The sequence below is a fragment of the Dendropsophus ebraccatus genome, chromosome 3 (genome assembly GCF_027789765.1).
Source record: "Dendropsophus ebraccatus isolate aDenEbr1 chromosome 3, aDenEbr1.pat, whole genome shotgun sequence".
In the NCBI taxonomy this organism is placed as follows: domain Eukaryota; kingdom Metazoa; phylum Chordata; class Amphibia; order Anura; family Hylidae; genus Dendropsophus; species Dendropsophus ebraccatus.
Window position 1 is genome coordinate 11,457,814 of NC_091456.1, and position 23,953 is coordinate 11,481,766.

General features: G+C 43.0%; 2 protein-coding genes across 2 annotated transcripts in view; one reads left to right on the plus strand and one right to left on the minus strand.

Moving 5' to 3' along the window:
- ANAPC7 (anaphase promoting complex subunit 7) overlaps positions 1-11,069 on the minus strand; it is a 28,333-nt gene extending 17,264 nt beyond the window's left edge. Inside the window, exons 1-4 of the mRNA XM_069960914.1 lie at positions 10,862-11,069; positions 9,724-9,910; positions 7,899-8,018; positions 7,291-7,402 (exon numbers count right to left, since the gene is read on the minus strand). Coding sequence (XP_069817015.1) covers positions 7,291-7,402; positions 7,899-8,018; positions 9,724-9,910; positions 10,862-10,962 — 520 coding nt within the window. The 5' untranslated portion in view covers positions 10,963-11,069. The remainder of the gene's footprint in view (positions 1-7,290; positions 7,403-7,898; positions 8,019-9,723; positions 9,911-10,861) is intronic.
- A 261-nt stretch (positions 11,070-11,330) lies between these two features.
- Positions 11,331-21,017, plus strand: LOC138786944 (ubiquitin-conjugating enzyme E2 G1-like). The gene is made up of 6 exons (XM_069964015.1): positions 11,331-11,478; positions 13,519-13,621; positions 14,962-15,059; positions 17,072-17,250; positions 18,956-19,046; positions 20,325-21,017. The coding sequence occupies exons 1-5, from the start codon at positions 11,436-11,438 to the stop codon at positions 19,040-19,042; spliced, it is 510 nt and encodes a 169-aa protein (XP_069820116.1). The 5' UTR covers positions 11,331-11,435; the 3' UTR covers positions 19,043-19,046; positions 20,325-21,017.
- The last annotated feature ends 2,936 nt before the right edge of the window (positions 21,018-23,953 follow it).

A 23,953-nucleotide genomic window follows, 5' to 3' on the forward strand; every position in this document is an offset into this window, starting at 1 on the left:
ATATATATATATATATATATATATATATAAATTTTTGCTGGAGTACCCCTTTAACTATGGTTATATAGCACCAACATATTCCACAACTAAGGCGAATGTTATTAGGGATAAACCGATCTGTATTGACACTGAGCAGGAGGAGGATCGGAAGCATTGAACATGTGCCTTAGAGAACAGGTGTCAAACTCAGACCCTCCAGCTGTTACAAAACTACAACCCCCATCATGCCTGGACAGCTATAGCTTTAGCTTTGGGAATTGTAGTTCTGCAACAGCTGGAGGACCGGAGTTTGACATCACTGCCTTAGAGCATTGCAAGACAATACAGTAATCCTGCTAATCCCAATGTACTTTGGCATCCTTACAGCTGTGTTTGCCATCACTATGTATAGGGGAGGACTCCGATCCATCAGTGTGGGACATTGCTTTCTAAAATTACACCTCTCAGCAATGTCCCCCAATCCCCAGCCGGAATCCTCTCTGCGGGGAGCCTTTGTGTCCGGCCCCACTTGGCACCAGTCTTTTCACGTCCCTCAATACGGCGCAGCGTCACTCCGGCTTTAATTGTCCAGCGGTATTAAGAGATATTTTCTGTTTCTGCTCTCAGTGCGGACAGAAATATCCGACCCGAGAGAGGAGGTCAATAGTCCCCAATTACAGCCTTTGTTCAGTTCAGGATTAACATTCACGATCCGCTGTGACGGATGCAGTAAGGTGCTGGCGCCGCTGCCGCCATTTTAATTTTACAAAAGAAAAAGGAAAACTTGATAGATAAAAAGATTTGCATCTAGCGCAACTACAATAAAACTCATGAGGCGATCATAACTCACTTGATATCTTTTCCGTCTGTTTATTCCTGGTGGTAAGGTGATTGTAGTCCTTCCAATTTGGGATTCCAACGGGGTGAGTATAGTCCACGCTGGGAGTGCGCCCCGGCCGGTGGCGTGTCCTCAACCAGCTAGTTAGTGTTCCGGTATGGGTTTACTGTGACGTCACAGAGTTTGTTACGGAGCAAGGTGAGGACCAAAAACTTTCTCCTACTAGTTTCAGCGTTACCAACGCCTTCCTCAGGGATAGTGAATAGCTCCCCTCCTACTCCTTTTACGTACTCTGAACAGCCTAATTATCCTCCTATTGGTTCCAGTTTGGATCTTTGTTTGCCTTTTTCTTCTCATAGCGAGCATTTGGTGATCCCGTTTAGAGTCCGGTATACCTTTCATTGTTTTTACTACTGGGGTTTTGTTACAATTGTAGCGATTTCAAATGTCATTACTTTTTTCAGTATTTGGATTTGTGCTGTTGCCACTTAAGAAAACTTAAGTAGAAAAGAAAAAATTGCCATAAAAACTCTACAAGAAAATAATGATATAGTGATACGCCCTGCAGACAAAGGGGGCAGTATTGTGATTTTAGATAAACAAAAATACCACAATGAATGTCTGAGGATACTACAAGACCCTATTACATATAAAATATTACCTAAAGATCCGACTATGGAATACAAACGGGAACTGGTACAACTCATAAACAGAGGACTGGAGAAAGGCATTATCAACAAAATGGAAGAGGACTGGAGAAAGGCATTATCAACAAAATGGAATGGGAATATATTAATAATCAAAATCCAAAAATACCAGCCTTTTATCATCTACCAAAAATCCACAAATCACAGGAGGCACCGCCAGGCAGACCAATCATCTCAGGCATAGATAGCCTAACATCCAATCTATCAGGATACGTGGACCAATTCTTACAAAAATGTGCACAATCGCTTCCAGCATATTTAAAAGACACAAATCACATTTTACAGATTTTAGAACAGGTAAAGTGGGAAGAAGATTACATACTCGGTACTTTGGATGTCACCTCTCTGTACACGATTATTCAACATAACAAGGGGCGTGAAGCAACAGAATTTTTTCTGAGAAAAAATGGAACACTAAATGAGGATCAAATAATGTTTTTAGGAGATTGTATCTCTTTTATCCTACAACATAATTACTTTTACTATGAAGGACAATTTTACAAACAGCAATGGGGCACGGCGATGGGCACGAAATTCGCACCCAGTTATTCAAATTTATATGTGGGACACTGGGAAGATAGTACCATCCACCCCAATGGCACTCGAATTGCTGATTTAGTTTTATGGTACCGTTTTATAGATGACGTTGTATTTATTTGGAAAGGGGGAGAGACGAAACTGGAGTTGTTTTTAAAAGATATTAATAAAAATGAATTTTACTTAAATTTTACTCCCCACTTTAGTAAAAAGGAGATTAATTTTTTAGATTTAACTATATATATAGAAAATGGAGGGATCTACACCAAAACTTATAACAAACCTACAGATAGTAACAGTTATATAGATAGAAAAAGTTGCCACCTACCAATATGGCTCACAAATATACCTAAGGGACAATTCACTCGTTTGAAACGCAATTGCACGCTTGAAACAGATTATAATAATGAAGCCAATAAATTACAAACTAAATTTTTATCTAAGGGATATAATAAGGAGAAAATGGAGAACACAATAAAAGAAATAGGAAAACTGGATAGAAGAACTCTACTACATAACAAAAAAGAAGAAAACAAAATACATGTTAATTCAAGGATGAACGAGAACATTATAGAAAAAAGAGAGAAAATAGAAAAATTAGAAGAAAAAATAGAAATACCTATAATTACCACCTACAATTCACAAAGCAATATTTTCAGACAAATTGTTCAGAGACATTGGGACATCCTGAAGGGGGACAAAATAATCGGAGACAAAATAACAGAAATGCCAAAATTCATCTTCAAAAAAGCTAAAAACATCGGAAATATGATTGCCCCAACGGTACAAAACAACCAAAATGATAAGAACGAGACATATTAATAATAACCCGGGCTTCTTTTACTGCAGGGGATGCAAAGGATGTCGAAAAAGTACCATATGCACTTCCATCACAGAGATTAAAAATGAGGAATACAAACATGTAATTAAATCTCACATCACATGCAAAGACAGTGGGGTGATAAATTTTATTAAATGTCCCTGCCAAAAATATTATATCGGTCGTACAAAACGACAACTACATAAAAGAATAGGTGAACATATATACAACATCGAGAGGAAATTTATGGGACATCCCCTATCAAAACACTATGAATTAAAACACAATGCTAATTTTAAACTCTCACAATTTGGAGCTTTAATAAAAGTAGAAAAACAATGGAGAGGAGGAAACTACATTGAGCAGCTATCCAGGATAGAAACAAAAAGGATTTTCCAACTAAACACACTATCACCGAACGGTTTAAATATGGATTTGGAACTATTTGCTTTTCTAAACTGAATTACATACATGGATGCTCTAGGGTGATCTGATTATCAAAAGAAACTATGCGAGGTAAATAAATAAATAAACATATAAATACCATAAAAAATATATAGAAAAATTCACATCACACAAAACAAATACAATTGTAACGAAACTTCAGCAGTAAAAATAGAACCCAACTGTAGGTGCAAATTGATGTGAACTAAACAGATCTACAGAGACACGCAAATATTAGAAAGGCTTCATTCAGAAGAACAAATCAGAAAAACAAAGCAAAAAAATAAAAAACACAGAATTTGAGGGATTACAACTGTAACAAAACCACAGCAGTTTAAACATAGACACAAACATTGAAAGAAAACAAAGCACTGGAGAAGCTTCAACAAAGTGGCAACAGCACAAATCCAAATACTGAAAAAAGTAATGACATTTGAAATCGCTACAATTGTAACAAAACCCCAGTAGTAAAAACAATGAAAGGTATACCGGACTCTAAACGGGATCACCAAATGCTCGCTATGAGAAGAAAAAGGCAAACAAAGATCCAAACGGGAACCAATAGGAGGATAATTAGGCTGTTCAGAGTACGTAAAAGGAGTAGGAGGGGAGCTATTCACTATCCCTGAGGAAGGCGTTGGTAACGCTGAAACTAGTAGGAGAAAGTTTTTGGTCCTCACCTTGCTCCGTAACAAACTCTGTGACGTCACAGTAAACCCATACCGGAACACTAACTAGCTGGTTGAGGACACGCCACCGGCCGGGGCGCACTCCCAGCGTGGACTATACTCACCCCGTTGGAATCCCAAATTGGAAGGACTACAATCACCTTACCACCAGGAATAAACAGACGGAAAAGATATCAAGTGAGTTATGATCGCCTCATGAGTTTTATTGTAGTTGCGCTAGATGCAAATCTTTTTATCTATCTTATTATCTACCACACGGGGAACTACGGGTATCCCCACTGTGCATCACAAGCAGCATACAATTGCCAACTTAGTACAGCGCCGTGTATGATATACGTACAGTATATATTTTATAAAAAGGAAAACTTATTTTTAACTTCTCTAAAAGTGAAAATGTGACTTTTGTATATGTTTAAAACAAATAAATAGGAAAGGGGAGTGTCTTAAACTTCTTAGGATGGGATTTTTTATATATATACAGACCCTCCTAGGGAACTCCTATGAAGAACACCATGATTATGGTATGCTTATTGGGATCAATGCAGTACATATGTATTGCATTGATTGAGCTTATCTAGACTCAATTGCTTCAGGCTGTTGAATCCCTAAACCAGGACAGTTCTGGGAACCAAACCAGAGGAGGATCCAGGCTGTGATGGATCCAGCAATGTAATGGGAAACCATCAGCAGGCTAGACAAAGCAAACTGTTTGAAGCACTGGGAGCGGACCACCACCACCAGAGTACTGTTCTGGCACCCGGTCAGCCTGGGGATATAACTACAGATACAACTACAAATACACAGAAAAGGCTCAGAAATTTACCTTCATCCTCATTGCTCCGTGCACATAAGGCATAGATTTAGATTTGGTTAGATTAGATCTGTCTGTAACTGCTGCTGACAGTTGTGAGAACAGCATTTAAATGGTTAATTAGCTGATTAGTCGTCCCAGCTAATAAAATATTTTATTGATGATGATACTACTACTACTACTACTACTACTAATAATATTAATAATATCAGGCCAGCAAATAGCTGCGGCCCCCGTCCATGAGCCCTCTCTGTACCGTCTTAGCATCACCATGATATTCCAGGTATGTCATGGGTCATTAAGGCGTTAGAAGTGTTACTGTCATTTGTGGATTGCATATTTAAGCTTATAGGGAACAATGTATCAATGGAGACTCTTCAGTGAGTACGCCATTTGATTTTTTTGTCGCTGGTCTCCCTGAGCTCTGCGATTGCTGTGTTTTGTCATTTGTGGAAACAAATATATATATCTCTCATCAAACATGTGAAATGACTGATCACACTGGTTCTCACTCAAAGACCAGCTGTCATCTTGAGATCCCCTACACAAAAATAAGGTCAAGTATGTTTGTGTGTTTTGATCCTTTTTTTTTTTTTAATAATGGAAGTCAATGGAAAAAACGGATTTAAAGGGGTAGTGCGGCGCTAAGAAATTATTCACAAAACAACAACACACATTACAAACTTATACAACTTATGTTATGTATGGTAATGGCCCCCTTCCCCGTGTTCCCCCACCCCTGCACATGGACCCGGAAGTGTAGTGTACCATACATACCTGACGCGAGTCGTCCCTCTCCCCGATCTTCTGTCAACGAATAGCTGCAGCCGTCCCCCCTCTGCATAGTTATGACGCGGCAGAGGGGGGCCGGCATCAGGGACGGCTGCAGCGATTCGGCCACCCTCCCGAAGATTACGTCGTTGACAGAAGATCGGGGACGACACGCTTCAGGTATGTATGGTACACTACACTTGGGGGTCCACGTGCAGGGGTGGGGGAACACGGGGAAGGGGGCCATTCACATACATAACATACATTACAAAGTTGTATAACTTTGTAATGTGTGTTATTTTGTGAATAATTTCTTAGCGCCGCACTACCCCTTTAAATTGATGTACACAAATGCACCTTTTTTTTTTTTGCTAAAATGGATTAAAAAAAAACATAGGTGGCAGCAGAGAGCACTGTGTAAACTCCACTTCCTGCAGGACATACAGCAGCTGATAAGTACCGGAAGACTGGAGCTTTTTAAATAGAAGTAGATACAAATCTAAACTTTCTGAAGCCAGTTGATTTGTAGGAAAATTATTTCCGCCTGAGTACCCCTGTAATGTGACCATAAAACGTGAAATGTATAGACATTGTTGCAAACAGGGCAGTCTTTATCAATATTCACAACTTTTTAATATGTATATTTTAATATACATAATATGGCCTGTCACTTGGAACCTTAAACATCGCGAACGCTATGGATCACAGCGTTTAAGGGGTTAATGCGGGATCGCAGCTGCCTGTTATGCTGGGCTCCTGGGACACTGATGTGTGCCGGATCGCTCTCACTGCAGCGGTCCCGCACACATCAAACCCCTCAGTCAGTAAAGCATATATACATTCCTACTGCCCGGGATATTTGCACTAGGAATGTATATATACGTATTGCTGATGTGAAGGTTTTTCTTTTTTTATTATTTCAATATTTTCTTACATTGCCTGGCACCAGTAAGGGGTTACATGTGTATCGGCCTGTGCATGGCTCTAAGCACTGCAGTTCTCAATCTCCTGCTATGTTCTGATGCTCACAGAGGCTGACGGACACCAGGATCACGTCAGACGGCCTCTTCTCCTTGTTTACTGTACATGAGAACATGGGAAGCTGCTCTGTTTAGTCCTGTGCGGCAGTGTTAGAACATAGCAGGAGACCTGGAACCTTGCAGTTCCCTACACAAGCATTGGTGGCAGCAGAGAGGGCCATGATGCCCCTTACTGCTCCCAGACACCGGAAGAACATATAGAAATAATAATAAAAAACACTACAAGGTATTATAACTTTATTAAAACAATGTGTTAGCAAAAAATGATTACTGATTTAAGCAAAGAAGGATAATCAGCTGCTATATGTCCTGTGGTGTATTCTTTCCAGTCAGACACAGTGCTCTCTGCTGCCACCTCTGTCCATGTCAGGAACTGTCCAGAGCAGGAGAGGTTTTCTATGGGAATCTGCCACTGCTGACATGGACAGAGGTGGCAGCAGAGAGCACTGTGTCAGACTGGAGGGAATACACTTCCTGCAGGATATACAGCAGCTGATAAGTACAGGAAGATTTTTTAATAGAAGTAAATTAGAAATATCTGGCACTTTCTGGCACCAGTTTATCTGAAAGAGAAAATGTTTTTTGTGAACTACCCCTTTAAAAAAAAAATGTTTAACATGTCAGATTTTTTTTTTCTGTGATCAAAAGTAATACCTAAAATGGCATCCAGGGCTAAAGGACACTGTCTCAGCACCTCCTTGTAACTGGTCACGGCAGATCGCTCTTGCCCGGCCTTCTTGTACAGATTGGCTAGCATCATATTGATCTAGAAAACAGAAAGATAAAGAGATGGCCGTCATTTCATACAACGTCCCTCCATGATCTGTAAGTCACTCCTAACCCCAGGAAAATCCCTCTGAAGCAACTAGGGGAGATTTAGGATGTTACAGTAAGAATGTGCTAGTGGTGTAATTTTCATTGCGCTGAGTGTATGTAAATGGCGGCCCCTTTAACCAGCCGCCGCCCGGAGTGTACAATATCAATGTAATTTCACAAAACATATATCACCCAGAGTGGTCTGTGCTCTGGATGCAGCGGAGGCTCTTGGCTCCCATAGGCCTCACCCAGCCAGTCAGTGCAGTCACTGATTGGCTGGACAGCAGGAAGCCGGGATCCCGCAAGTAGGTATTCACATAGGAACTGACAGGACCTTGGATTGCAATCAATCTTGCTGCAAAACTTGCAGGGTGAAATCCGCTACGTGTGAAGCTGCCCTAGCACAGGATTATAAGAAGCAATGAGCGTCTGCTTCGTCATCTCACCTTTGGAGTTCTTTGTCGGGAAGGGATTCCATCCAATATGGCGACGGCATCTTTATCCTGTTTCAGCATCGTGTAACATTCAGCCATTTTATACTTCACTTCAATTTCTGACGGAAGACTCTGCGGACAACAAGGAAGAAGAATCACCAAGACTTAAAGGAGAAGTCCGGAGAAAATTTTTATTAAAGTATTGTATCGCCCCCCAAAAGTTATACAAATCCCCAATATACACTTATTACAGGAAATGCTTATAAAGTGCTTTTTCCCTGCACTTACTACTGCATCAAGGCTTCACTTCCTGGATAACATGGTGATGTCACTTCCTGGATAACATGGTGATGTCACGACCCGACTCCCAGAGCTGTGCGGGCTGTGGCTGCTGGAGAGGATGATGGCAGGGGGACACTGAGGGACACAGAGCACTGGAGGGACGCTGAGCATCCCCCTGCCATCATCCCCCCCAGCAGCCACAGCCCGCACAACTCTGGGAGTCGGGTTGTGACATCACCATGTTTATCCGGGAAGTGACATCACCATGTTTATCCGGGAAGTGACATCACCATGTTATCCAGGAAGTGACATCACCATGTTTATCCGGGAAGTGACATCACCATGTTATCCAGGAAGTGACATCACCATGTTATCCAGGAAGTGACATCACCATGTTTATCCGGGAAGTGACATCACCATGTTATCCAGGAAGTGACATCACCATGTTATCCAGGAAGTGACATCACCATGTTATCCAGGAAGTGACATCACCATGTTATCCAGGAAGTGACATCACCATGTTATCCAGGAAGTGAAGCCTTGATGCAGTAGTAAGTGCAGGGAAAAAGCACTTTATAAGCCTTTCCTGTAATAAGTGTATATTGGGGATTTGTATAACTTTTGGGGGGCAAAACAATACTTTAATAAAAAATTTTGCCGGACTTCTCCTTCAAAGTGTCACTGTTGTTACAAAAAAACTTTGACACATCATAAAGACACGTCATCTGTTGTACAGAGACGCGGCACAAGTTGTGCCCGATTCAAATCTCAGTGTTCACACCTCTGCCGATCAGGAGACCAGGCCGGGAGAAGACCGTGCTGTAGCTTGTCCACTCTCCGCTATGAGTTAGGAAATAAATATAAAAAGGTCAGGCTTCATAGAGCTCCATTATAACTCCAACTCTTTTTTTCTAAGAGCGGTGAGAGAAAGCGCTGCAGCACGGTCATCTCTCGGCTTATTCTCTTGATCAGTACAGGTGTGAACACAGAGACCCGGATCTATGAAATTTTTGAGTAAAATAGTCTTGGAAGCGATGAGCAGGGATCAGATCACGTTCGACAGGGAGCCGGGGAGGAGAGTATGAGGTATTTTTTAAAGTTTAGGCCAACCCCACCCATATAGAAAATATTTAAAGGGGTATTCCTGTCAGGTAATAATACATGTTTAATCCCCCCCTCCTGGAGACTAACAATTCCTTCCATACTTGTTATTATCTATTCAGTCTCCTTCCCCCAGTTCTGAGCTGCAGCTTTCTACACAGAAATCTGTGTGTGAGCTTTTCTCTCCCCATCTCTTTTGAGACAGCTTATGTAAACAGTGTTCCTTGGCGGGCTGTCTCTGCACTCTGTGATGCCAGGTGGGTTAATTACAGTGAGGTCACCAGCAAATTGACCTCAAATTATCCCTCCCGGCATCACAGAGTGCTGAGACAGCTGGCCAGTGACTTGTTTACATCAGCCATCTCAGAAGGGAGGAGGGAGAGAATAGCTCACACACAGATTTCTGTGTCTTCAGCAGAAATACCCTTTTATTGTCCCCAGACAACCATCTCACCTGATTCTGTGGCGTTGTGGCGGTGTTCCCAGTAGAGGGTCTGACTTTGGACGTCTTGGTCAGGGCTTTCTTCTGCTGTAGAGCCATTGTGTACTTGCTGACAGCGTTTCTGTATTCTTTGTCATGGAACAGAGAGTCTGCGTGGTATACGAGCAGCTGGTACTTCTGAGAGGGTGAAAACATTTCCCTGAATAAAAAGTACAAAAAAAAAAAAAAAAGTATAAAAATCTGATCCCAAATGGCGGAATAGAGATCACGCGTCTGATCTCCACATCCTGAGGTCGGCATTAGGCGAGCGCAATACGGACGCTTTGTGGTATTTATATTATGGCCGTAAGTGGCGGACAAGAGATGTGACCGTCCTATGCCGACATACACGGACACATGACTGAACCGCGCTTCATTTTCATTGACAAAAAGCATTGAAGTCAATGAAGTCTGTGATACTGCGCTGTTTATGCAACCCCTATTAACATCAACGGGAAAATATTTGTCTTTCAAATCAACTGATGTCCGAGATTTGTAAGTTACTTCTATTAGAAAAAAAATCTACAGTCATCCAGTAGAATACACCACTTCCTGCAGGACATGCAGCAGCTGATAAGTACTGGGAGACTTTACATGTTTAAAATACATATATAGTTATACAGAATTGAAATTTACTATGTAAAGCCTTCCAGTACTTATCAGCTGCTGTATGTCCTGCAGGAAGTGGTGTATTCTCTCCAGGCTGACACAGTGCTCTCTGCTGCCACCTTTGTCCATGTCAGGAACTGTCCAGAGCAGGAGAGGTTTTCTATGGGGATTTGCTGTTGCTCTGGAGAGTTCCTGACATGGACAAAGGTGGCAGCAGAGAGCACTGTGTCAGACTGGAGAGAATACACCACTTCCTGCAGGACATACAGCAGCTGATAAGTACTGGAAGACTGGAGATTTTTTTTAAAGAAATAATTTACAAAGCTGTATAACTTTCTGACACCGGTTGATATGAAATAAAAACACATTTCTCCGGAGTTCCCCTTTAATACACCTATTCCTAAGGATGAGGTATGTGAGGTGCGGTATCGCAGCCCCCAGGCTTGTGTATATATAGTAGACATAACGGAGTACAGGTGCAGTGCCGGTGTATCGGACTCACGGGTTGTTGTTGCTCATGGTCAGCAGGAGGCTGCTCAGTAGTCGCACGTTGGAGTGCAGTCCGGCCGCAGCCATGTCCCGTACATGATCTATAACACTCATGTTGACTAGTAGATGCCGCAGGCTCCAGTACACACTGTACGGTACAGAGCTCCACCCAGCTGCGCCGCTCGCGTTAAATGAAGTCGCCCGCTGACGACCTAACTTGAAAAATAATATGGGTGTCCAAGGCGCGCCTGCGCACTTCACACGTGTGTTTACACTGTACGTCTTCATACACGTTGCGCTTTTTCCATCCCTTTTATTTATTTTACATTATCTACTACAAAAGGTAAATATATCCGGCCACTGTCTATGGTTTTTGTGCGTGGTACACACAGGCGCTCTTTAGCCACCTACTCCCCTCAAAATGGCGGCCAGGGCCTCACCTGTGCGTTCCACGGCAGGGGCGGGGCTTATGCGTTCCGGAGAGAGGACTGAAATCTATAAGGGCGGAAGTGGTGCAAGGCAAGGGGGTGAGCACGGAGGATTTGTGGTGACAGGAGGAGAGAAGGGAGCGCTGAGGGGGATACAACATGTCCGAACAGTCTGTCCTTCTGCTCAGGAAGCAGCTCGCGGGTAATGCTCGGCAGGCTCGCGCCTCGCCTTTGTCTCACTATTGTCCGGGAGTGTTGTGGGCGGCGGTGCCGGGGCACCGGGCTGCTGGAGTTTCCGCCCCGGCGGCCACGAGGCGTCCAGTCTATCCGGTATAACAGGGCCCGGCTGCGGCGGTGCTGGGGGCCCCGGGGGACTCGGCCTCAGCTGTCAGGGAGCAGTGCTGGGCTCTGTAGTGCTTATGTGTAGTGTGGGGAGCCTTGTCCTACACTAACCCTAACCTGTGTGTGTATATGTGATATATAATAGGGACGAGCTGCTGCCTGTCAGGCCCTCTGTGGGGGGGCCCTGCCTCCATGTTGGGCTGAGCATAGCCAGGCTTCCCTCACTCCAGGCACTATGCTGAATCAGCTCAGCATCTACATATGTCACCAATAGACAGGGCACTATGCTGAATCAGCTCTGCATCTACATATGTCACCCATAGACAGGGCACTATGCTGAATCAGCTCTGCATCTACATATGTCACCAATAGACAGGGCACTATGCTGAATCAGCTCAGCATCTACATATGTCACCAATAGACAGGGCACTATGCTGAATCAGCTCAGCATCTACATATGCCACCAATAGACAGGGCACTATGCTGGATCAGCTCAGCATCTACATAGGTCACCAATAGACAGGGCACTATGCTGTGTCAGCTCGGCATCTACATATGTCACCAATAGACAGGGCACTATGCTGAATCAGCTCGGCATCTACATATGTCACCAATAGACAGGGCACTATGCTGAATCAGCTCGGCATCTACATATGTCACCAATAGACAGGGCACTATGCTGGATCAGCTCTGTATCTACATATGTCACCAATAGACAGGGCACTATGCTGGATCAGCTCTGCATCTACATATGTCACCAATAGACAGGGCACTATGCTGGATCAGCTCTGCATCTACATATGTCACCAATAGACAGGGCACTATGCTGGATCAGCTCTGCATCTACATATGCCACCAATAGACAGGGCACTATGCTGGATCAGCTTTGCACCTACATAGGTCCCCCATAGACAGGGCACTATGCTGAATCAGCTCTGCATCTACATATGTCACCCATAGACAGGGCACTATGATGTATCAGATCAGCATCTACTAATGCACCCATAAACAGGGCACTATGCTGGATCAGCTCTGCATCTACATATGTCACCAATAGACAGGGCACTATGCTGTATCAGCTCTGCATCTACATATGGAACCAATATACATCAGGGGTGCAGGGTACTATGCTGCCTCATCTGCATCTATAACATTTAGGTACTAGGGGCAAAGGGCACTATGCTGAATCAGCTCTGCATCTACATATGTAACCAGGGGGCAGAGGGTACTATGCTGTATCTACATCTGTAACCTATAGGCAAGCAGCAGGGGTACAGGTCACTATGCTGCCTCATCTGCATCTACATGCTTTGCCAATAGGCACAATGGTATGGGGGCACTTCTGCCTATATCACAAATAGGCCCAATAGTGCGGGGACACTGGGTCACACTGCTGCCTCAGCTCTGCATCTACATGTTTAGTCAATAGGTGCAATGATATGGAGGAACAAGGATCACTGTGCTGCCTCTCCTCTGTCTGCATGCTTCACCAATAGGCACAATGGTATAGAGGCACCTAGGGCACCGCATCACTATGCTGCCTCAGCTCGGAATCTACATCCTTCACAATAGACAAAACGATATGGAGGAACCAGGATCACTATGCTGCCTCATCTCTACATATTTCACTATTAGGCACAATGGTGATTTCCCCCCCCATTTACTGACTCCAATCCTATTGGTCTCTTGCCTGCCTTGCTGCGTGTGCCTGCCCTATAGAGAGAAGGGTTAGGGGAACTGCCAGACATCTCCGCCACAGATGACTCCAGCTTTTTTTTTTTTTTTTTTTTGTACAGTGTAGTGTCCTGTAGTGATGTCAGCCAACACTTTATTTTATGCAGTGGTTACTGAACCACTAACATAACTTATACCTAACTTTGTCTTATGAATTACTTTTCAGAGCTGAACAAGAACCCTGTTGAGGGATTTTCTGCCGGGCTCATAGATGACGACGATATCTACAAATGGGAGGTGCTGCTCATTGGGCCACAGGACACTTTATTGTAAGTGCTTGCACCTTTATTTTTACGGTTAGGTAAAATACATGTTGAATCATCCCCCCCCCCTTACTGGAGACTAACAATTAATTCTGTACTTATTTTCTTTTCAGTCTCCTTCCCCCAGTTTTGAGATGCTGCTTTCTGCCGAAGACACAAACTGTGTGGGAGCCGTTCACTCTGTCTCCGCTCTGATCTCCCCCCTCCCTTCGCTGACTGCTCATGTAAATGTCATTCATGGCTGGCTGTTTCTGCACTATATAATGCCAGGAGGGTTATTCATAATAGTCATCAGCAACTTGACTTCAAGTTAAATGGGTACTTGGCCAAAATCTTTCTTTCAAATCTACTGGTTTCAGAAAGTTAGAGATTTGTAATTTAGTTCTTTTTAAAAATCTCCCATCTTCCCGTTATGGATGTACTGTTGCTGTATGTCCTGAAGGAAGTGGTGTATTCTCTCTCCAGTCTGACACAGTGCTCTCTGCTGCCACCTCTGTCCATGTCAGGAACTGTCCACGGCATTCCTATAAAAAAAACCTCTCCTGCTCTGGACAGTTCCTGACATGGACAGAGGTGGCAGCAGAGCACTCTGTCAGACTGAAGAGAATACACCACTTCCTGCAGTACATACAGCAGCTGAAAAGTATGGGAAGACTGGAGAGAATACACCACTTCCTTCAGGACATACAGTAACAGTACATCCATAACAGGAAGATGGGAGATTTTTAAAAAGAACTAAATTACAAATCTTTAACTTTCTGAAACCACAGTGAGCACAGTGTCAGACAGGAAAGAGTACGCCACTTCCTGCAGCACATACAGCAGCTGATAAGTACAGAAAACTAGAGATTTTTAAATAAAAAGTAATTTACAAACATATATAACTTCCTGGAACCAGTTGATTTGAAAGAAAAAAAAAACATATAATTGGGGTACCCTTTTAACCCTCCTGGCATTATATAGTGCAGAAATAGCTGGCCAGGTATACATTTTCTATTAACTGTCTTGTAAGGGTGGGGGAGACAGAACAGCTCGCATACACTTTTCTGTGTCTTACGCAAAAAGCAGTAACTAGAGGCCCCTTCCTTGGAGTACTGGCTCTTTTGGTCTTCAGAATCCACATTACGGGGCTGAGAATCCTTTTATCGTACACTAGAAAGTTCTGAAGATTTCGGCCCAAATCAAAGTGTGTAAAATAGAAACCGGTGTAAACGGCCCACAACGGCCAATCACAGCTCGGCCCAGTTTCTTATGTATACCCTTCAATAATTTTGGCCTATAGCGCAGCTTTGCAATGTTCCCACCTGACTGCATTTCTTCTAATGTGTCCCATCTTTTTCTTCAAGTGAGGGTGGATTCTTTAAGGTGCATCTTACGTTCCCAGTGGATTATCCTCTAAGACCTCCAAAAATGAAGTTCATTACTGAAATCTGGCATCCTAATGGTAAGCGATGGTTCCTGTTGGTGTAGTATTTGCAGGCGGTACAGTCATGGCTGACACAAGACACTAACTTTGTCTTTATATTATACTGGAGTACAGTTATTAGTGTTACAGCTCTTACTGACAAATACCAGGTTTATGCAAATACTCAATATTTACATATATTGATCTGTCTCTTTCTAAACCTCTGCCATTCACCCTGGCATGCTGGATATCTGCTCCTGGGCCAGGTTTAATCCCTTCCCGTCAGTAATCTGTATATATACGTTCCTACTGCACATACTCCGTGCAGTAGGATTGTATATATGTTTCCTGACTGAGGGGCTTACTGATGTGTGCAGGACCGCTGCAGTGAGAGCAATCCCACTCACATCAGTGTGTCTGGGGCCGGAGGTAATGATAGGCTGCGCCTCATTAACTCCTTAAACGCTGCAATCTTTAGCGATCGCAGTGTTTAAGGTACTCTGTGACAGAACAAGCAGCTGTAAGCTTCTTACCTCTGTCCTGTCTGGCGATCTGTGCATAGTCTGCTCTCAGACAGGCTCTATGCATAGATCGCCGATAACAATCTAATGATTGCATGTTGTACAGTGAAAAAAAGTGTAATAGTTTTTAAAAGTATTAAAAAAAAAACCTTAACCCCCCCTCCCAATAAAAGTTTAGAATACCTCCTTGCCCATCATAAAAATAAAAATATAAAAAAAACCAACATATTATATATCTTAGTGTGCAGAATTGTCCGATCTATTAAAACATAACATTGTTCCTGCATGGTAAACGGGGGGGGGGGGGTGGAAACAGGACTACTGATTTTTATTAAATTGTTTTAAAAAAAAATAATAAAAAGCGATCAAACATTTTCTGTTACATCAATATGATAATAGAGACTAGAGATCATGGCGCAAACAATCAAATTATTGACCTGCCAAATCATAACTCTGGCAATCAAAGAAAAAGTTTGTCTCCCTTGTTTGGATTTTCCCTTAGGGTCCTATTCCACAGGCCGATGGGGGCCCGATCAACGACATTAACGAGGGCCGATCTTCTAGATCTGCGCTCGTTTACTGGGCCTATTCCACGGCCCCGAACGTGAAACAAGGGCTGCAGGGACATCGTTACCAATGTCCTTGCAGTCCTTGCTTCATACATTACCTGTCCAGGCGCAGGTCTTATTCTCCCGGTCCTGCGAGCCGCAGCAGCTTCGGAGCGGGACTGTCTGAACTGACAGACTGCTCTGCCAATCACTGGCCGCGGCGTTCCCGGCCAGTGATTGGCTTAGCAGTCTGTCAGTTCAGACAGCCCCGCTCCGAAGCCGATGCTGGGGCGCAGGACCGGGAGAAGACTACCTGCATCCCGGACAGGTAATGTATGGTTCTGCTGAATCGTCGGTTGCCGCCGCACACCGCTATTCAACCGTAGTGATGCGCTGGTGGCGAACAACGATTTTAGGTCTGAACCTAAATGAACGATCAGCCGATGACACGATCATCGGCTGATCGTTCTCTCTATTCCATGGAGCGATAATCAGCCGAATGTGGCCGATTATCGCTCCTGTGGAATAGGCCCCTTAGGTAAGGAAGGTATACAGAGGGAGCAAATACAGCCACGTAGTAACAGATCTCATGTACGCTCCACTCTAACCGGGTCAGACTTTTTCTTAAGTACGGTGTATAAATGTGTGGAGCCAAAAAAAAAAATCACTAGTTTTCTTAGATTTGTGTTTAATTTTTTTTTTTTTTACGCCTGTGACATTCATGAAAAACACAGATCCCATAGACTTCTATAGGTAATCCATACCGCAGTCACAAAACACACTAGGCCCTAGTGTAATGTGTGATTGGCACAATAGAAATCAATGGGCAATTGCGGATCAATCGCAGACAACTTTGCGGGACGTGTAAATAAGCTCTGACGAAAGCTGGCTGTAACTTTTCACATTGGATAACAGATTGTGCTGACATCCAGCAGTAGGTTAGTGACTATTTTTTTATTTTTTTTTTCATTTTTATCAACAGTTGCAAAGAATGGTGACGTTTGTATATCCATTCTCCATGAGCCTGGGGAAGATAAGTTTGGCTATGAGAAACCTGAGGAACGCTGGCTACCCATTCACACTGTGGAGACCATAATGATCAGTGTTATTTCGATGCTTGCCGATCCAAATAGTGATTCTCCAGCCAATGTAGATGCAGCAGTAAGTAGCACTCATCCTCGCACTGCTTGTATGTATATTTCTGCACAGGGACAGCTCCATTATTTTAGCTAATGTTATACTCCAGTTATCTAGAGGGATGAGCACTTCTATGTCATCTAATGGTTAGGTGGTCTCATCCCCATGATCCTGCACCGTGGATACGCTGACGACAAATGAAGAAGCCTAGATAACCCCCTGTAATATAAATGCAAGTCCCATCACTATTGGGGTATGTTCACACTAAGGAATTAAAGGGGAAATTTTTCTACTTGAATAGGAAAGGAAGGTGGATATTCAAAGCCCCAATAACTTCTATAGGATTTCTCTAGTGGAATCTGCTCAAAGAATTGTCGGGTCAATTCTTTGGGTGGAAAGCAGATCCGCGGCGGAACATTCCGTGCATAAACTCCCATAAACTGGGACGTTGGTCTGTACATATTTTACAGGCAGTATTGCAAGCGGTATACGCGTGTAGATTCAGTTTGAAATTTCTTGCTTATGTCCTCAGTGTGAACATACCCTAATGGGTCTGATGACCCAGACCAGATCACAATGCCTTTGTGTTGGGTATCCAGACATGCAGCAGGAACTTATATATTTTTGTGACCGCGCCCTTATTCCTAAAAGTAACTTCATTAGAGAAGTTGAAAGAGGCATGAGATGGGTTTCGCACATTAACCACACAATCACATGGCTGGACATTGGAAGCGCCATGTGGCAGTGATACTTTGCTGCATCCCACTTGGAACGTCTGCAGAAATCTGGCTTAGGTCTGTGTTAAGGGCCTATTACACGGGTCGTTTAGAGGGGCAAACGAGCGCTCTCAGCGCTCGTTTGCTCCTCGTTTCCCGCTCGCTGCCGCCGCTATTCAACACAGGTGCAGTGAGTGCGGGAGGGGCGGCGGGGGGCTGCCCGGGTGATCGCTGATCGTCCGGGCAGCCCATAGGATATAGCAGCGTCTGCTGCCGACGCTCCTATTCAACGGAGCGACGGCAGCAGATCGCTGCTATATCAGTCGCTTGTTTTTCAACATGTTGAAAAACAAGCGACTGCAACGATCAGCCGACATGAACGATGTCGGCTGATCGTTGCACTCTATTCCACGGGACGATTATCGTCCGTAGCGGCAGATATCGGCCAAATACGAACGATAATCGTTCCGTGGAATAGGGCCTTTAGACTGTCCGAAATGGCAAGAGAGCGCTGACCTGTCATGTCGGCCCTCACTGTCTGTGCTATTGCACATACAGTCAGTGAGCAGGGAGCTGCGGGAAGGGCTGCCCAGACTATCTTTAGATTATTCAGGTAGCCCATAGAAGATAGCGGCGGTCTGCTGCCACCCTCCTATTATATAGTTAATGGGATTTTAATTCCTGCAGAAAGGCAATGATAGCTGTTGTGCATGTCAGCTGAGTGTTGTAGGGCATAACGTTTTTTATAGGTCAGGGTGTAAAAAAAAATAAAAAAAATTTAATAAATAATAAAAATAATAAACTAATGCAAATAAAGTATTAAATTATAAAAAAAAAAATTATAAAAAATACTTTAGTAACAAGTATTTAATGACTTGAGACATCTTAGAGGAATTCTGGTCATATTGTGAGCTACAAATGTATATCCTCTGGATATAAAAGACACAAAAATAGCAATTCCAGAGAATGTCGATCACCTGTAATAACTACTTCTTACAATTGTCCTTTAACAGAAAGAATGGAGGGAAGATCCAAATGGTGAATTCAAAAGAAAAGTTGCTCGCTGTGTTAGGAAAAGTCAAGAAATGGCATTTGAGTGAACTAGTAAGTTTTTCAGTAGTCTTCACTTCCATTGGTTTAATCACCTTAACGCCTTCATGTTAGTCCCCCCCCCCCCCCCATCTTTGTGTTTTTATAAAGCCACAGCGCTTCACCTGCTGCACACACAAAGGGGTTATCCAGCGGTATAAAAACATGGCCACTTTCCCCCTCTCGTCTCCAGATTGGGTGGGGTTTCAAACTCTGTTCCATTTAAGTAAATGGAGCTTAAAGGGAACCAATCATGCCGAAACGTGCTGGCACATCACCCAGCATGCTTCCCAAACATCCCCCTGTACCCCACGTGCACCCCCTCTATTAGACCGTATTCTTACTTTTATGATGTCCCACGCTGTATGTAAATTCTGGGCAAGTAGTTACGGTGGGCGTATCTAGTCACTGTCCTGGGCGGTGGAATCACTGTAATCACGGCCAGAGGGGCGTGATTGAAAGACCTGCATTCTGCCGATGTCACCCGAGGCCTGCATTCCACGTCGGCGGCATGGCGACGTCTTTAGCACGCCGCGCATGCGCTGTACAGCGGGAGAAGATGCTGACTTACTGCGCATGCACGGCATCCTGAAGACTTCGTCACGCCGCCGACGTGGAAAGCGGGTCTTTCAATCACGCCCCTCTGGGTGTGATTAAAGCAATTCCAGCCGCCCAGGACCATGACTAGATACTCCCACTGACTACTTGCCCGGCATTTACATACAGCGCAGGACACCATAAAAGTAAGAATACGGTCTAATAGAGGTGGGCACGGAGGGTACAGGGGGATGTTTGGAAAGCATGCTGGGTGATGGGCCAGCACGTCTTATCAGGGTGATTTTGGGCGTGATTGGTTCCCTTTAATTGCAAACCGCACCTGAACTGGAGATGAGAGGGGGGAAAAGTGGCCATGTTTTTGTAGCACTGGATAACCCCTTTAAGCCTGCTGAAGCAATCACTGATGTCAGTTAGTCCCAAAGGCATCAGAGTCCTCGGGCTACACTGACATTGGATTAGCTCATTGTGGGGAGCTGATCCACCTATGAAGGAATGTGAAGGCCAGTTAAATACTGATGTCAATTTTGACAGCGGCATCTATATGGTTAGCTCTGCACGGGCGATCGTTCCATGCCGGCTATTAGTGGCAGCGCACCAGCTACTGATAGCAGCCATCCGGTATAGAGCAGACATGTGAGCCCTCTCTATACACCCTCACCACACCTTATTATCCCTCTGCTCCTCTTATAATAGCGTTGCACGTAACATTTCTGTGATTTTTGTTTTTCATTGCAGTGAACAAAGAGCCATCTGAAGAGCAATAGCATTCACAAGCGGAATTCGGCTGGGTGTGTGGCGTTTCACTGACCTCTGTTTTACCCTCAGTGGGCAGTTTACTTACTGGTTTATTTTATAAATTATATATAATAGACTACACATTTTTTAACTGCAAAACCTGCAGATTGGTTTTCAATCCCACCAGGAGTTCCTTATTTATTCAAATATATATTTTTGCATATGTCTCTATGGTTTTCTTCAATAAAGCTGAAGTAGCTTCCTTTGCAGCGCTAGTCTTCATGCATTGTGAAGGAGGTCTTAGAAGTGAAACAATGACCAGGTTTCACGCTTGGTTACAGGAAATCTTGCCTAAACCATTGACTTTAAATGCCTTTTTGCCCATAACATGTCTGGTAGCCGAGGCCATCACCTGCTTGGCTGCCGACATCAGCTGGAAGCTCAGTTTTAGTCATACACGTTTTTGGCTTTTTGCTACGGTTTATGAATTTTTGGATGTTGCAACCCTTAAATAGAACCCGGAAGATTCATGGACCGCACTTGGACCTCTTGATAGACTAGACACTTTAAATCCTCTTTTATATTAACCTTATGCTGTATAATGTCCCTTTTGTGTAATTTTTTTGTTTTTTCTTGTTTTGTGAAACAACTATTTGGTTACAGAATTAAACTATTTTTGAGATGTTTTGATAACTGTTTTCTTTTATTTCGTCTTTCTAGAAAAATGTGCTAGGGATATAAGTGTTAGACTGCATACCCACAATGAGCATTATTGAATTTTCACTTTTTTAATATTTAGGTTCACTATTAAATTTTTTCAAATCAACTGCCATAGATTTGTAATTTTACTTCTATTAAAAAATCTTTTGTCTTCCAGTACCAATCAGCTGCTGTATGTCCTGCAGGAAGTGGTGTATTCTTTCCAGTCTGGGGAGCAGAAGACTTTTTTTTTTTTTTTTTTTTAATGGAGATTTGCTGCTGCTCTGGACAGTTCCTGACATGGACAGAGGTGGCAGCAGAGAGCACTGTCAGACTGGAAAGAATACAAAACTTCCTGCAGGACATACAGCAGCTAAGTACTGGAAGGGTGGGGATTTTTTTTTTAATAGAAGTAAATTGTAAATCTATGGCACCAGTTAATTTGAAGGGAGAAAAATTTTGGTGAACAACCCCTTTAACCCCTAAATTGCCAAGGATGTACCGGGAAGTCTGTGCCCAGACAACCCTGGGCATAGCAATACGTCCTGACCTATGAAGCTTCATAGGAGGTGGTGGGGGGGGGCAGCTGCAGTGAGCAGCCGGCCCTTACCATTATTGACAGGCTGCAGCGTGTCATTAACCCCTTAAACGCTGTGATCTTGGCATGTAAGTGACAGGGGCAGTCCCCTGTCACTTACTGATCAGGACCTACAGTGTGCATAATGTGTGAATAATGTAATAAATGTAAAAGTCCCCTAAAGGGACTTAAAATGTGGAAAAATCATTATTACACTACCCCAAAGCCCCTCCCCAATAAAAATTAAAATCACCCCCCTTCCCCATTATATAAATAAAACACATAAAAATATGTAATATTTAATTTTATATTAATGCGTAATTGTCCGATCTATTAAAATGATCATCCCAAACTGCGTAAACTGTTTTACATTTTATATTTTAAAAAATGATCAAAACGTCCGATCTTCACAAATATGGGATTGTTAAAAACTAGAGATAATGGTGGAAAAAATTACCCCTGTAGGTGAAAAACTAAAACTGTTATAAGCGTCACAATAGGCCCAATTTATTAATTGCAAAAAAGATTTCATAAAAAAAATTCTATATAATTTTTATATAAGAGAATCTGCGTAAACCTGCATATGGTTGTGTTCAGACTGACCTATAGAATAATGGGATCATGTTGCTTTTACCATATAGTGTATAACGTAGACACAGGAACTCCCAAATGTTACCATGTTGCATTCTTTTTTTACAATTTCACCAATTTATAGCCTCATTAATATATTTGGGATTCCGTCATACATGTTATGGTAGAAAGAAAGACGCTATTACAAACTATAACTACTCCTGTAAATAACAAGCCATTACATGGCCCTGTATATAAAAAACAAAGTGCTGGAGCTCTTAGAAGGGGAGGAGAAAAAAAAAAAGCAAAACTGAAAATTTGTGCAGTCCGCTGGGTCATTTTGGGCCTGGTCCTCAAAGGGTTAAAGCCACTGTGCTGACATTTATTGATATATTTTTATTGGGTGAAGAATTGCTGCATTACAGAGCTCAGAAACCAGTACATAGTCGAAACTGTAGATGTTACGTTGCTGCAACCAACATGACCAGTATAGTGCAGGTACACTTGGGCTGTATTCACACAAACATAGTAGTGGGGCATTTTTGTGTTATGGCCACAATCCTAGCCCTACTGCAGATCTATTGAGCAATCCTAATCTGATCCTCTGTTCAGGTCACTAGACCCACAGTTAGCCGGGATTTCATATTCTGATTTTTATTTAACTATTTATACATTATAGAGGCTGCCATATTGCCTTGGCTGTTCTTAGCAGCATTTAGTGACATGCTTTACAGCAAGTCTCATGGACATAGATGACAGGAGTATATTGGTGCGTTTACACAGGCAGATTTATCTGACAGATTTTGGAAGCCAAAGCCAGGAGTGGATTTGAAAAAAAAGGAGAAAGCTCAGTCTTTATGACCCATTTCCTGTTTATGGTCTGTTCCTGGCTTTGGCTTCAAAAATCTGTCAGATAAATCTGCCTGTGTAAATGCACCATATCTGAATGATGCACAGCTATCTCTTGCCCTCTATGGAGCAGATCTAATAGTGGTGCACATGTACAACCAACTTTCCACACTCAGTTTAAAAATCTGCCAGTTTTTCCTGCTTTTCCTTTGCAGTCTACAATCTTCATTCCATTGGTTTCAGACTTGCATCACATTGGTGATTACTTACTGTACTATCATCTACTCTGTGAGCTTTCTGCTGAGGAGTGCTGTATAGTCTACCATGGGATGGGGTCTCTGCTCTCACATTACACAGGTACAGGGTTCTTTCATATGTGGATTCAAAGACTTCCAGAAAACATTACTTGGATGGGGTTCTGTATATTGCATGGGATATGTGGGTCTTGGTAAATTTCCCTCAGGCCTCATTCACACTTCTGTAAAATTTATCTGCAGTTACAGATAAATTAGATCCTATTGGTTTCCATGTGCCTATTCACACATCCGCAATTTTAGTGCGGACCATAATTGTGGCAGACACACTAATAGAAGTCTATAGACGCTACCTCTGTAACATCTGCAAAAAAGTACTAACATGTGAATTAAGCCTTAAAGAAATTGTCCAGGTTTATGTTGTCCCATCTCAGAGTAGCATAAACTAGTGACAGAGAAACTGAACAGAATAATGGATCACTTATGATGTTCTGTACAACTGATCCAGAGAGATCTCCTCCTAAATAACATGGACAATAAGTAATCCTCTCCATTATGTGCATGAGCTTAGTAGTCCTGGATATTCATGAGCACTAGCAAACTTAAAGTGACACTGTCATCCCCTTTGTGCATTCTGACTTCTCTACACAGGTGGGTCTACAAGGGTAAATTTAGCGTTT